Source organism: Nothobranchius furzeri, chromosome 9 (genome assembly GCF_043380555.1).
Source record: "Nothobranchius furzeri strain GRZ-AD chromosome 9, NfurGRZ-RIMD1, whole genome shotgun sequence".
In the NCBI taxonomy this organism is placed as follows: domain Eukaryota; kingdom Metazoa; phylum Chordata; class Actinopteri; order Cyprinodontiformes; family Nothobranchiidae; genus Nothobranchius; species Nothobranchius furzeri.
In genome coordinates this window covers 75,159,411-75,173,617 of record NC_091749.1, presented here as the reverse complement: position 1 = coordinate 75,173,617, position 14,207 = coordinate 75,159,411, and the positions used below count along the sequence as shown (strand labels likewise).

Below are 14,207 nucleotides of genomic sequence, written 5' to 3'. Positions count from 1 at the left end.
ATCCGCCTCTTCCCCAGCATGGCATTACGATGCTTCTCTGCAGGGATCAGGGCAGAAGAATGCAACGGTTCTGTGACGCTGCTTGTTTCATGTAGAGTCCAACAGATATGGGTTTTTAAGGCCGATGCTGATACCGATTTTTAAAGAATTTGGATAACTAAAGCCGATTAATAAGGCCGATATATTTACACGTTTTCGCAGCCCATCGCTTGTGAAGGACAACCGAACACTCACTGTGTGCAACATAAATTAAATATGTCAATAAATCTCTTAATATTTATTGAACTTCACATCTAAGTGTGATTAAATCTGATTTTCAAGATGGCGCTGACACCCATGTTTGCGGCTAAATGTCTGCTCTCTCGACTTTTGCTTATTTGTTTCCTTTGCTGCTGTTTGGTGGGTTTTAGCTCAACTGTCTCACTCTCCTTCAGCTTCAGCATACATCTGGTTTCGCCAACCACCGTTGGTCACTGCAGGAAGCCAATGGGCCAATGAGGTAGAGGGTAAAGTGCGGGCAAAACTAACCAATCAGAGGACAGAGAAGATCTGCCACAGGCCACGCCTCCAGAGTGCCAAAACCCCATAACAGCCGAGCGAGCGGAGTCAGAAACCGAGCGCGCAGAGAGGCTGCCGCACGTGCACGTTTCCTCTGCCGTGTGCTCGTTGGCAACGCGCGCACGCAGGTTTGTCACTTGTGCACATCCTTGTGCGCTCACAGACACAGTTTGCTCCCTCTCAGTGCACAAATGACCTCTCGCCATGTATATTTTCACTCGCGAGTCCCCTTCACACGCGTGATGTGGACCCAATCCGCGTGCACGGGTTGTGGCACGGGTCTAACGCCATAGAGTCCCAACTGTTGCTGCAGGCGTGTTGTGTGAGAGTGCAGTTATATACTGGTTAATATACAGGTGCTGGCCAGTAAATTAGAATATCATCAAAAGGTTGAAAATATTTCAGTAATTCCATTCAAAACGTGAAACTTGTACATTATATTCATGCAATGCACACAGACCAATGTATTTCCGATGTTTATTACGTTTAATTTTGATATTTATAGGTGACAACCAATGAAAACATCAAATCTGGTATCTCAGAAAATTAGAATATTCTAAAGGCCAATGAAAAAATGTTTGTTTCTCTAATGTTGGCCAACTGAAAAGAATGAACATGAAAAGAATGTGCATGTATAGCACTCAATACTTAGTCGGGGCTCCTTTTGCCTCAATAACTGCAGTAATGCGGCGTGGCATGGACTCGATCAGTCTGTGGCACTGCTCAGGTGTTATGAGAGCCCAGGTTGCTCTGATAGTCGTCTTCAGCTCCTCTGCATTGTTGGGTCTAGCGTATTGCATCCTCCGCTTCACAATACCCCATAGATTTTCTATGGGGTTAAGGTCAGGCGAGTTTGCTGGCCAATCAAGGACAGGGATACCATGGTCCTTGAACCAGGTGCTGGTGGTTTTGGCACTGTGTGCAGGTGCCAAGTCCTGTTGAAAGGTGAAGTCTGCATCCCCATAAAGTTGGTCAGCAGCAGGAAGCATGAAGTGCTCTAAAACTTCCTGGTAGACGGCTGCATTGACCCTGGACCTCAGGAAACAGAGTGGGCCAACACCGGCAGATGACATGGCACCCCACACCATCACTGACGGTGGAAACTTTACACTGGACCTCATGCAACGTGGATTCTGTGCTTCTCCGCTCTTCCTCCAGACTCTGGGTCCTTGATTTCCAAAGGAAATGCAGAACTTGCTTTCATCAGAAAACATAACTTTGGACCACTCAGCATCAGTCCAGTCCTTTTTGTCCTTGGCCCAGGCGAGACGCTTCTTGCGCTGTTTCTTGTTCAAGAGTGGCTTGACACACGGAATGCGACACCTGAATCCCATGTCTTTCATGAGTCTCCTCGTGGTGGTTCTTGAAGCGCTGACTCCAGCTGCAGTCCACTCTTTGTGGATCTCCCCCACATTTTTGAATGGGTTTGTCGTCACAATTCTCTGCAGGGTGCGGTTATCCCTAGAGCTTGTACACTTTTTTCTACCACATTTTTTCCGTCCCTTCGCCTGTCTGTTAATGTGCTTGGACACAGAGCTCTGCGAACAGCCAGCTTCTTTAGCAATCACCTTTTGTGTCTTGCCCTCCTTGTGCAAGGTGTCAATGATTGTCTTTTGGACAGCTGTTAAGTCAGAAGTCTTCCCCATGATTGTGGTGCCTTCAAAACAAGACTGAGGGACCTTTTAAAGGCCTTTGCAGGTGTTTTGAGTAAATCAGCTGATTAGAGTGGCAGCAGGTGTCTTCTATATTCAGCCTTTTCAGAATATTCTAATTTTTTGAGATACCAAATTTGGAGTTTTCATTAGTTGTCACTTATGAATATCAAATTTAAATGTAATGAACATTGGAAATACATTGGTCTGTGTGCATTGCATGAATATAATGTACAAGTTTCACGTTTTGAATGGAATTACTGAAATATTTTCAACCTTTTGATGATATTCTAATTTACTGGCCAGCACCTGTATTTTTGGGTTCAGTTGCTTTCATGTGGCCTAATGTGAGTCTATTTGGGATCATTGGAATGATCAGCAGCATTTCTTGATGTGACTTTATGGCAGTTGCCCAGGGCATCATCGCAAGGAGGATGGCATTCATTTACTTTTGTTTTATTTGGTATTTTTTCAGTCATTTTTGGAAATAGTGATTAATTTTGATTAATTCACAGCTCATGTTTAATTACATTTAAAAATTAGTTGTTTGACATCCCCAGTTATAATAAATGTCTACAGATGAGATCAAACAAAACATATGAGAATTGCCCTTAAAGAGCAAGTCACCCCCAAATAAACTTTTTTTTACTGATAAACTAAATAAACGAGTGTCTAATCGTGCTGCAGACACGTGTCGTCAATAATTTGGCACTTCAGTGCATCTTAGTTCAAATTTAAATATTCTGCCTAAAACTGGCAGTGTTGTGCCGTTGTCAGGTAAAAACTCTGCACTGTATTTTAATTTAAATCTGCCACCGCTATTGGCTAAGAAGTATGCTATGATGTAAACTGGTACATTATGATGTCACAATGCTGTCGTGAGCCTGAGTGTGTGTGTATTTGTTAGCGGCTCCGCCCTCTCGGTCTGCCAGGCAACAGCATGTGTTGCATTTTTCAAACGAAGCGGGAGTGGAGTTAAGACTCTGGTAGGGGTTGACTTGCTCTTCAAGCTGTTTAACTTGGACCAAGCATTTTAGGTCACAGATAGGTGTAGCTTAGGGTCTCTGTCTATACACCTTATAAGACAATTTAGGTGATGGCATGTTGTTTTTCTGCTATTGAACTGTTTTCTGATAATGTTGTGTTTAATAAAGTGAAGGAAGGAGAGAAATAACGTTTCCCTAGCAGTTTTTAAAAATGTCCCTATGTAATCCGATTAATCGATTAATCATTTCGAGACCCCATCCGATTCATCGATTATCCAAATAATCGTTTGTTGCAGCCCTAATACAGACCATTTTAGATTAGGTTACATTTCCTTTATTCCCAGATTATGTAGTTTGTAGCACTCATTATAATGTTGTAGAAAATTTCTGGCCAATCCACGTTATCGGAATCGGTGATCAGCATTCTTTGATATCGGTATCGGTGATCGGCAGCAAAAAACCTGATCGGTGCATCCCTATCGGCCATAACAGTGATCTTTATATGGATATTGGCATCTGCCCAAAACTTTCATATCGGTGCATCATCATAAAACAAACTCAAAACATTAAAAAAAAAAAACGGTAAATCGGCTTTTTAAAATAATTTCGGCCGACGGCTGATGTAGGAACACTTGAAGATATCGGCCTGATTTATGGGTTGGTCGATATACGAGGCGGCCTCTCGTTTCGTGCCCGACTCTGAGCAACTGATGGAGCTTCACATCTTATGATGGCTGCGGGATTCTCGCCGAGGACAGCAGATGATGAGTGTCAGCTCCGAGTAGTTTGCTGCCTCTGAATGTGAGTGACGCGCTTCCCTTTGTATTCACGTGGAACGCATTAATGTTAATGAACACATTAATGATTAGAGCTGAAACAGGTTTAGTCTCCACAGACTACGGTCTCCTGCCCACCGACACGCGCGTCCACACAGACAGATAAACTAGCGGTAAATAATTAGGTACTATAGATTAATTACACAATGAAATAATTCAAACCTAATTTATCCCAATGTTAATCATTATAGCTCATTTTCTTTCACTGTATTTTTACAGTCAGAGGATCAAGCAACCCCCCGGGGAGCCTTGACTGTTTTCCACATTATAAATGCCTGACATGGCTTTTACAACACATATCTGATGCATTAGGCTGTGGGCCACATGCTGCCATCCTGCTCACTACTTCTGCAGCAGCAGAGCCCGTCCAAGGCGAAGCGCGGGGGAGTATCACAGAAAAAAGCTTCGGTAAGGAGAAACGGTGTTCAGCCTCGGCCCGCACACGGACATTTATGTTCCAGCACATCACTGACGAAGTGTTTCTACATGACTGTAAATCAGGATGATAGCAGGCATTGTAACAGCAGGTTACTACTGAGGGGGCTGTGGTATTCTGTGCTCCAGTCAGGTTGTGCTTGGACACATCTGGATGATTGTTGGATCTATACCGCTGAACATATAACAGATGACTGAATTACCCGGCCTGGCAGCTGGATTATTTGGTAGCAGACGTTGGAAAATCCCAAACGTTTACGGTGTGTCCGGCCCGCCTGCACAGAATTCAGAAATGAATCTCAGGTCAAAACTAAAACCGGTAAACCTGAAGTTGGTCGGCGTCATTTAGCATCATCAGCAGCTGAACGATAAATGTGATAAATGCATCAGAAGAGCTGGTCTGGGTTGATGTGGAGGTTACGAGTCTATCCAGGTAAGCATGAATATTTGCTTACCTGCTGAGACTGAACAAGCCAACAGGGTTCTATCTACCCACGACGTCAGTTACAGCCACGCACCACGCCCACTTGTTGCATCCCCAGGAGTTTGTAAATAGAGGAGGAATCTGCCTGTTCTACCTCTAGTTCGCCCTCTTCTCCGCCTTCACCAACATCTCCACCAAATACCAAAGACCCAGAACAATGTCTGTCCGCTACTAGATTCCTTTCCTGTTTTGCCCGCCTTCGTCTCCCGGCAACGGACAACAACTTCCGGGATCAGATGTGCTGCTCCGTCTCTACCGCAGATGTAGAACATCATCGGGAGCGTTTCTCCCTTCATAAAGGAGCTTCTTTCAGACATTAGGAGAGCTGTTTTGGTGGTAGCAGTCTCTCCTCCGTGCTGGTCTGTTTGCTGCTGGGTGTTTTTGGTTTATTTAAACTTGGTAACTTGAACTTAACGTTGGTAAAGCTACTGTTAGCATCTTCGCTAACAGCTTCTTGCGTTGGGATAAGCTGTTACGTTTTGGTTTAGAGTTCATCTTTTTGTGGTGCAGATCTCCCTTTTATTACATTTAGAGTGTCGTGGGTTTTCGGTTTAGTTTAAAATATCACCTTGAGTTTGGTTTAACCGCCCAGTTTAGAGTTTGGACTTTGGAGATTCTTATTTTGGTCCAGAACCCAGTAATCTTTGCCCAGTGGGACATCCCTACTTATTTGTACTTTTGTTTTAATTCCCCACAGGCAGAATTAGTTTTATTATTCCCAACCTGTGGATGGAAAGATTTATGTTTTTTGTAGTTGTAAATAAACCTGATCATCATTTTAACTTTTAAATCCCGTTATTGTCCCTTCCTTTTTGCACACGAGCCAAACTCCCCAGGAAGAGTCGTAACACCACTCGCCTCACGCACATAAGTGACCAAAACAAGCAGCATGGCGACACTCCGTCTCCAACCACCTCTCAGGCAGCAGCCTGCACTCCCAAGTTCTACAGTCACCAGAACATAACCAACCAACACAATAAAAGCAGTGTTATACAAAATGGGAGGTCTGTAGTGTTTATTCTCTTACAGCACATATGTCAGACACAAGGCCCGCGGGCCAGATGCGGCCCGCGGAGCATTTTTATGTGGTCCGCGAGATAAATGTCAAAAATATTTTAAAACTGGCCCGCTGGCCGATTTTACCGCTAAGACTACAACTCCCATGATGCTTTGCGGCGTCAGCGTGGAGCCGACGCGCCCCCTCCTTTGTGTTTTTTTCCAGCGCCTGCTGCCGGTGTCTGCAGCTCCGCTGTCTCGGACAAACTACACTCCTCTCACTCAGCGCCGAGTTCACTCAGCTGTTTTCTGACGTTGAAGCCCAGAAACGGAGATTCTAGCCGCTCAGTAATGTGTTCACGACAGAAAGAGAAAGTTTTCCTACTAACATCCAGACAGAGCTGATATAACTCCAGCGAGCAGCGACACGCTCAAACCAGCACGACTCTGTGGTTGTGTTCCTCCCCGACACACAACAACGTGGTCAAGCTGCTCAGACATGTTCAGCAGCACAAACCTATGTGAGCACCTGTTGTCATCTAATGTTGTCATTATTATGATGAAGATGAACAAAACAACAGGAGTCTCCTCCTCAGCTCAGATCAGCCCCATGATGCAGGTATCTGGCTGGAACAGGTGAGCATCACAGTAAACCAGTGGAGCAAACTGAGCTTTAAATATGTTGGTTTGATGCTCTTTTTCTGCTCCAAAACATGAAAGTTAACAGGTGAGATGTTGCATTTTCATTTAAGATAAAATGATATTTTATGTTGTTGTTGGCCCGTGAGAAAAGATTTAACCTACAGTAAACAGGAAGTGGAAAGGCTGCAGATAGATGAATAGAATAGAAAATCCCTTTATTGTTCCTCAGTGGGGAAAGCTAGACGTCACAGCAGCGATGACACGTATTACAGGAGAAAAAAGGAGAATAAAAATAAGAAAAATGAATAAACAAGAAAACATAAATCCTGAATAGATTTTACAAATGCTGATTATACCTCAAGTAATGAATACCACTGATGCCTTTTATTTAAAACTGACTTGCTCGTGTGTAATTTGGTTATTCCACATTCAGTGTTAATGCAGAAATATGTTTGTTTCCAAATTTAAAGGTTCAAATATATGTTGATAAAGAAAATGTACAAATTTGCCGTCACTTTTTCAAAAAATATTAAGTTTGGCCCTTGACTCCGTCCCAGAGTTTCATTTCGGCCCCGTGTGAGTTTGAGTTTGACAGCCCTGTCTTACAGTAACAATTTATCAATTTTTTTGAGGAATTTATAAGATTTTTTTGGTTTTTATTAACTGTGCAATAAAAAAATAATTGTTAGATTAATCATCTACATAGTCATTGGAATAGTCGACTATTCGATAAAATAATCGTTTTAAAAATTATCGTTTACCCCAGCCCTATAAATCAGATAACATCTAATTTAAAACTCCCTCTCTTTTGATCTGGCAGCATGAGGAGGCGGTGTACCGGACAGCACAACACCCACAAATACACCCAGCACCCAGGGCCCCTTCAAATAATACCGGTATGCATCCTAACTTAGCCTCGGTTCCCCGGGGAACGGATCAAGATGCACGGAGAATTACAGCTGACACAACTCAGCTCACACACACACACACACACACACACACACACACACACACACACACTCACATACACACACACACACACACACTCACATCCACACACACACACACACACACACACACACACACACACACTCACATACACACACACACACACACACACACACACACACACACACACACACACACTCACATACACACACACACACACACACACACACACACACACACACACACACACACACACACATACACACACACACACACACACTCACATACACACACACACACACACACACACACTCACATCCACACACACACACACACACTCACATACACACACACACACACACACACACACACACACTCACATCCACACACACACACACACACACACACACTAGGGATGCTCCGATCCGATCACGTGATCGGAAATCGGGCCCGATCATGTGACTTTTAAAAGATCGGAATCGGATGTTAAAGATCGGATTTAACCTTATAAAACAACAAGCATGACATTTTTAATCAATCTTGAGCTTCAAATTGAATAACAATGGCTTAATTTTGTACCAAGTTTCACTTCCTCAATAACAACATGACAACACCATACATCAGCCTTAACGTCACATGTTTTAAAGTGGACCGCGGAATTCAGGTTGCAGTTAGCTAGCAGGTTAATGCTCATCTCGCTCCAGGAGGGCAAAAAATGTCAGCGGTTTGGAATCATTTTAAACTGGAGACCGAATGCTGTCCAACAGCCACTTGCAACGTGTGCAAACTGAGTGTTTCACGTGGTGGAAAAGACAGAGCTGCTTTTAACACCACGAACCTGATCCGCCATCTCAAGAGCAAACATCCAGCTCAATATTCTGAGTTCACCGCGGCAACGCAGATCAAAACATGGAGCCAGCCGACACTGGAAGCTATGCTGAAAAACAAAGAAAAACTTTTTATGGTATCATGTTGGATGCCGTCATATAAATAACAATAATAATAATAATAATAACAATAATAACAATAATAATAATAATAATAATAATAACAGGTCAATTTGGAGGCAGTCTCCCTTTTTTCTTGCTATTTTATTGTATTGCTGAAGTATCGGATCGGGACTCGGTATCGGCAGATACTCAAAATCAAATGACTCGGAATCGGATCGGGAGCCAAAAAATGTGATCGGAACATCCCTAACACACACACACACACACACACTCACATCCACACACACACACACACACACACACACACACACACACACACACACACAAGGAAATGAGCTAAACTCCATGAAGGGGTGAAGACGAGCATTAGGGTTAGGGTCTGAGGTAATTGAGGACTTCCAGCATCATGAACCGGGTCCATCCAGAGCTGTGGAGGTGGACACCGGCGCTGAATCAGCCAAGAACCTAAAAGCCGACCCAACTCAAGCAGCGATAGAAAGTATTCAGCCTTCCAGATGTTTAGCTGGGATTGAGTCGTCCTCCAAACACGTCTTTTATCCAAAATACTCAACCTTTGGTCAGCAGCTGGGATCCAGTGAGCTGGTGGGGTGAACTAGAACGTTTTATTCTAACAAAGAGCCTCTAGTAGACGTCCTGTGTGTTGGGTGGGATGCTGCTGCAGCCCCGCTGGTCTCAGACCTTCTCCCCGTCTGTAACGTTACGTCGTCATGATGTTTACGTTGGAGAATGACCTTTGGCCTGCGGCTCCATGGTGCAGAGCGTGGCTCAGAAAACAGCGCTGACTGGACGACAAAGGGAAGTGATCACGGTCCGTTTTAGTTCCCTCAAAGCTCATCACACTCTGCTGCTTCTGAGGAATGGCCGTGGGCGGCTGGGGCACAAACTACTCCACTCCATAAGTTTGAGCTCGACAACACCGAAACATTCCTCAAACATCGCTGCAGAATAAAAAGTTGTGCTGATCGTGGCTTTTAATGGCCGTCTTTAGTCCTTTCACCAGTTAATGAATCCGTTATCAGCACCAGAGAGATTCTTCAGATCATCAGACTCCTGGTGCACACCACGTCCTGCAGAGCTGTAGGTGTGTAATCAGGTTGGAGTGTTGTCGCTGCACACACACACACACAAGGTCGGCTCCATCCATTCCCACGTGTTGAGTTTAGTAACGCTGACATGTTGGTTAATCAAGTCCTTTGTGCTTGTACAAACAGCCCCTGCCCTCCTGTCTGCCCCACCCGCACCCCTCAGGTCAGTCACTGCCCCCCCACTCCTCACCAGCCTCTAATCCCACAACATTCCTGCACCTGTAGGGCAGCGGCCATGTTAACTAGCCTGGACAATAATCCAGGGACATTTAGTGATAACCACATTTATTTACTGTTAAAAACTATTTCCTTCACCCTCAGGCTTCGGCGGGGACCTTCTGTCCATTTGGGAAGTTTCTTTTGCTTTTCTTTGGACGCCATTGCACCGCTGTCTGTGCATTTGGTACAAAACCTCTCTGGACCAATTTTGAAATTCAATTTGGAATTTTGGAAACATAGCAAGGGAACACCGTAAATTATATATATATATATATATATATATATATATATATATATATATATATATATATATATATATACACACACTTGAGTCTTCGGCGGACAGAAACGTTCATTGACTTCCACAGGTTTGATCCTGTGACATCTGCAGCAAGTAGTCCTGCTCTCTGTGATGTCAGGGTTTCATTTTGGAGAGGCTGTACCCGGATATTGCGTAAACATAGTACGGCGGGCGTGCATGCGTCATTCACCCAAACAAAGCTATTCAGTCAAACATGGCCGACAAAGAGACTTCCTCTCACTGGTCGGACTCGTGTTAAGCATAATTCTGCACACACGAAGACGCATAAGAGACCAGGATGATGAAGCTCAATGGTTAAAGGAATCACGGAAGCGGTGTGAAGCGCTCCATCGCACGTCTAGGCGGCACCGTAGGAGGCGAGCTGCCGTGGTTCGCTGCATGCTACAGCAGCGAGCTATCTAGGTGCACCCCCCGGTCCCCTCCTCCTCCCCCTCCTCCTCCCCGGAACTCGACCTCACCTGTCTGAAGCAGCCACCCTGTCCGTGACAAGTCCGGCCGTGTTACTAGTGGCGTTGTCCGGTTTACGGACAGAGTCCTGAACATTTCCGTTTCTCATGGCCTGTCTGAAGGAGGCTTTACTGAACTTCAAAGTGTAGAAAACAAAAACAATGAGTGTGTTCACATACATGTGTGGAGCTCCAGTCAGGTATGTGAGAGTTGCATGAAGAAATCTTTTAACCAAGGTCTGAACCAAAACACCTTGAGCCTGGAAGCAGATGGCCTCCAGCAGCCGAAGACCACAGGAGGTGTCACTCCTGTCCCGTCAGCTTAGAACAGGAAGCTCCAGCTACAGGTGTACGCAGGATCTGTGAAGCCGGGCTAAGAGAGACTGGAACAACGTACCCTGGTCTTGAGTTCAGATGGTCGGGACGACATTTTAAGTCAGCAACATGAAACTATGGATCCGTTCTTACACTACAGCCTGCATGAGTATTGCTGCAGACCAAGTCCTTCTCTTTATGACCACATGGACCCATCTGAGGCTGCTTCCAGCAGCACCAGGTCACAAAGCTCAGCTCATCTCTACCTGGTTTCTAGAACATGACCACTGGACGCCAACGGCCTCCACTGTCACCAGAACCCGGGGAGAGTGGAGGGACGGGAGCTGCTGGTCATGGATGGAGCTGATGCTGTCATGTCAGGATGAACCAGAATCTCAGAGGACGGCTTTAAACACACTTGAATCTGTGCAGTGAAGGCTTAGGGCGGTTCTGAAGGCTAGAGCGGGTCTGACCACCCACAAACCCTAACCCTAACCCACCCACAGATGTGGAAGGAGCTACCAGCACTACCAGAACAGCGGCTGCCTTGTCGACTTTCATGAATCTCCTGAAGACCCTGCTCTTCAGAGAGCATCTTCTAAACCCGTCCCCTCTCTACTGTCCTCTCCTTGTTCCCTTCCCTCTATGCTGCCTCACTGCCTCCTAGGATTGACTGAATAGTGTTTGTTGTCAGCCTCAAGGGCAACCACGGCTTCATCATCACCTGCAAGTCGCTTCTGCTAAACACATAACCTGATGCTGATCCCTGTGTGCCTAATAAAGTGTCTGGTGAGTGAATAAGAAGTGGCTTTTACCTATATTATCATGTTATTATGGTTTAGTGAACTATACTCCGTAAATCTGACTGCTTGTGCAATAAATAATACATATGTTAGATGTCTAAAGATGAAAAATATATTATGGGATATCAGGTTATTTCTTCTGCCAACATAAAACCACCGCGTGGTTCCACACAGGGAAACATTCCCTTCACCTAATTTCTTCTGTCCTGAACAGCAGGTAAAGGTGGGATCTGGGCAGCAGAGGTCCTCTCCCTCCGGCCTAGCTGCCTTCAGATCTGTGGAGGTGAACAGAAACTAAACCTCTGCCTCTTTCACCCTCAGCTGGAGGTTTGGTGAGCTCCAGGAGCGCACAACTTGTCTGGGCCAGTGGCTGAAGTCAAGTGAACTGAGAGCGTCTGCGGAGACTGTAATTGTGCAAAACGCACATGGGGTCTCAGGGGCACGTGTCCGGGGTTGGCTGGGACGGAGTCGTTCTCGGGGCCAACGTGCTGTAACTTTGTGTCTGTCTTAAAACCAGAACCCAGACCGACCCGTGAAAGCCCCGAGAGCTGGCTCTGTGGGGCGGACAGACAGCTGAGGAGACACGGCACGGTCCGCGTGCAAGGTGCACGTTTACCCAGTGGCACTTCAGCGAAATCCCAGTTACTCCACAAATGCAAGCTCTCTGGAGAAAAGGAAAGCGGGGAGAAGAGGACTTTTACCTTCCTTTGATGAAGCGCAAACCAGCGACAGAAGACAGAGCAGCCAAACTGTCTCCACCGCCATGTACAGCCCCTGCTTTCCTCCGGTGGCGTAGAAGCGTGCGTCCGTACCGACAGCTACACCGTTACATCGACCTGCACACGCTGGAATCCGCTTTTGTCTCGTGCGTAAAGGAGTTTGGCTCCGTGCTCACCAGCGGTCCTCCTCGGCTTCCCCTGCCGAGAGGGCTGCGCGTCAGTCGGGACAGAGCCGTCGAGTCTCTCGGCGCTTCAACGCCATGTTGCGAACGAGTGTGGCGCTGCCGCCCCCCCCCCCCCACACACACACACACACACACACACGCACGCACGCGCATGGTCGCACGCGTGCACGCGCCCCATGCGTCCGCCCGTTAACCAGACGCTGCCAGAAGCTTTTTTATGTATTTTTACTTTCTTCCATCCTTGGGCGGTTCTTACTTCAGACCCGGCGGGTCCGTTCGGGTCGGGCCACGCTGCTGACCGGAAATGCACATTTCTCAAAAATGGATCGCAGCCCTTCTGTCTGTCTGTCTGTCGGTGTGGGGGAGACGGATTCTTTACAGAGAATCGGTGTGTGCGTGCGTGTGCGCGCGTGTGTAAGAGGACTGCTAATGCGCTGGCCTCCATGAACCCAGTCTGAGGACACTGATGATTTAGTCCTCATTTATTCACGTCATTTATGTAATCACGCATTTATTTCTTCCGCTGTTGTTGCGGCAGCCGCACACCTTTGTTTGCGTCAAAGCTGGTCTGATTTTTCTAAAGGGGGTGGGGCCGGAGGGCCACATGTGTTCAATGAGCAAAAAAACAGCCAAGGGAGGAGGTGGGGGTTGCACTGGGGGCCAGAGGAGGAGAGCGAGGGGGGACGGACCTGCATCCTAATCAATCAACCAACCAGCTCACCCTGTCTCCCACACTCCCCTCCCCCTGAGTGCTGGAGGACCCGCTGACTTCTGCATGTAAACACATAGCAGGAGCCAGCTGACCCAGACAAGACTCCTGCAGAGCTCTCAGCATCACTGCTCAGTGCTTCACAGCCAGCATGCAGCCTGGGCTTCAACACCACAACTATACCACACAGTCATGTGTCATCTACAGAGAAAAGGCCATTGGGAGGAAGAAGAAAAAGAAAATATCATTTCTATAGCGCCTCTCAAGATAAAAATCACGAGGCGCTTCACAAAAACAAAAAATGTTAAAATATAAAAAATAATTTAGAAAATGTTTAAAAATATATTTAAAATGAGCAAAAATAGACAATTGTGATTTAAAAACATGTTAAGAAAGAGAGAGAGAGAACAGGAAAGAGGGAAACCAGTGGATCCTGAGGAAGGTGGAATAGGTGGGGAGAGCAGAATAAAGAGAGAGAGGTGAAGAAGGTCATACAAAAGCCAGCTTGAACAAGTGAGTCTTCAGCTGCTTTTTAAAGGAGACCACTGAGACCACTGATCTCAGGCTCAGGGGGAGAGAGGTCCAGAGTCTGGGGGCCACAGCAGCAGATGATCTGTCACCTTTGACCTTTAGCCTGGTGCTGCACAACCAGTAGGCTTTGATCACTGGACCTCAGGGACCTGCTGGGGGTGTAGGGACTAAGAAGATCACCAATGTAAGATGGTGCTTGTCCATGTAAGGCCCTATAGACCAGAACCAGGATCTTGAAATGAACCCTGAAGTTGACTGGCAGCCAGTGAAGCTGGAGGAGAAGCGGGGTGATGTGGGTGTGTTTGGAGGACTTGGTCAGAAGCCGAGCACAGGCGTTCTGAACCACCTGTAGACGGTTCAGGGAG

At 46.2% G+C, this 14,207-nt stretch overlaps 1 protein-coding gene across 5 annotated transcripts in view; it reads right to left on the bottom strand.

The window, feature by feature from the left end:
* igdcc4 (immunoglobulin superfamily, DCC subclass, member 4) overlaps positions 1 to 12,673 on the bottom strand; it is a 55,681-nt gene extending 43,008 nt beyond the window's left edge. For 4 of the 5 annotated variants that reach the window (XR_011521669.1, XM_054732621.2, XM_054732626.2 and 1 more), the window contains exon 1: positions 12,400 to 12,673. Coding sequence is in view for 3 of the 5 variants with exons in the window: in XM_054732621.2 (XP_054588596.1) it covers positions 12,400 to 12,463 (64 nt within the window). In the remaining 2 variants the exon portion in view is untranslated. The remainder of the gene's footprint in view (positions 1 to 12,399) is intronic. The other variant, XM_070555187.1, reaches the window with a different exon arrangement.
* Positions 12,674 to 14,207: the final 1,534 nt, after the last annotated feature.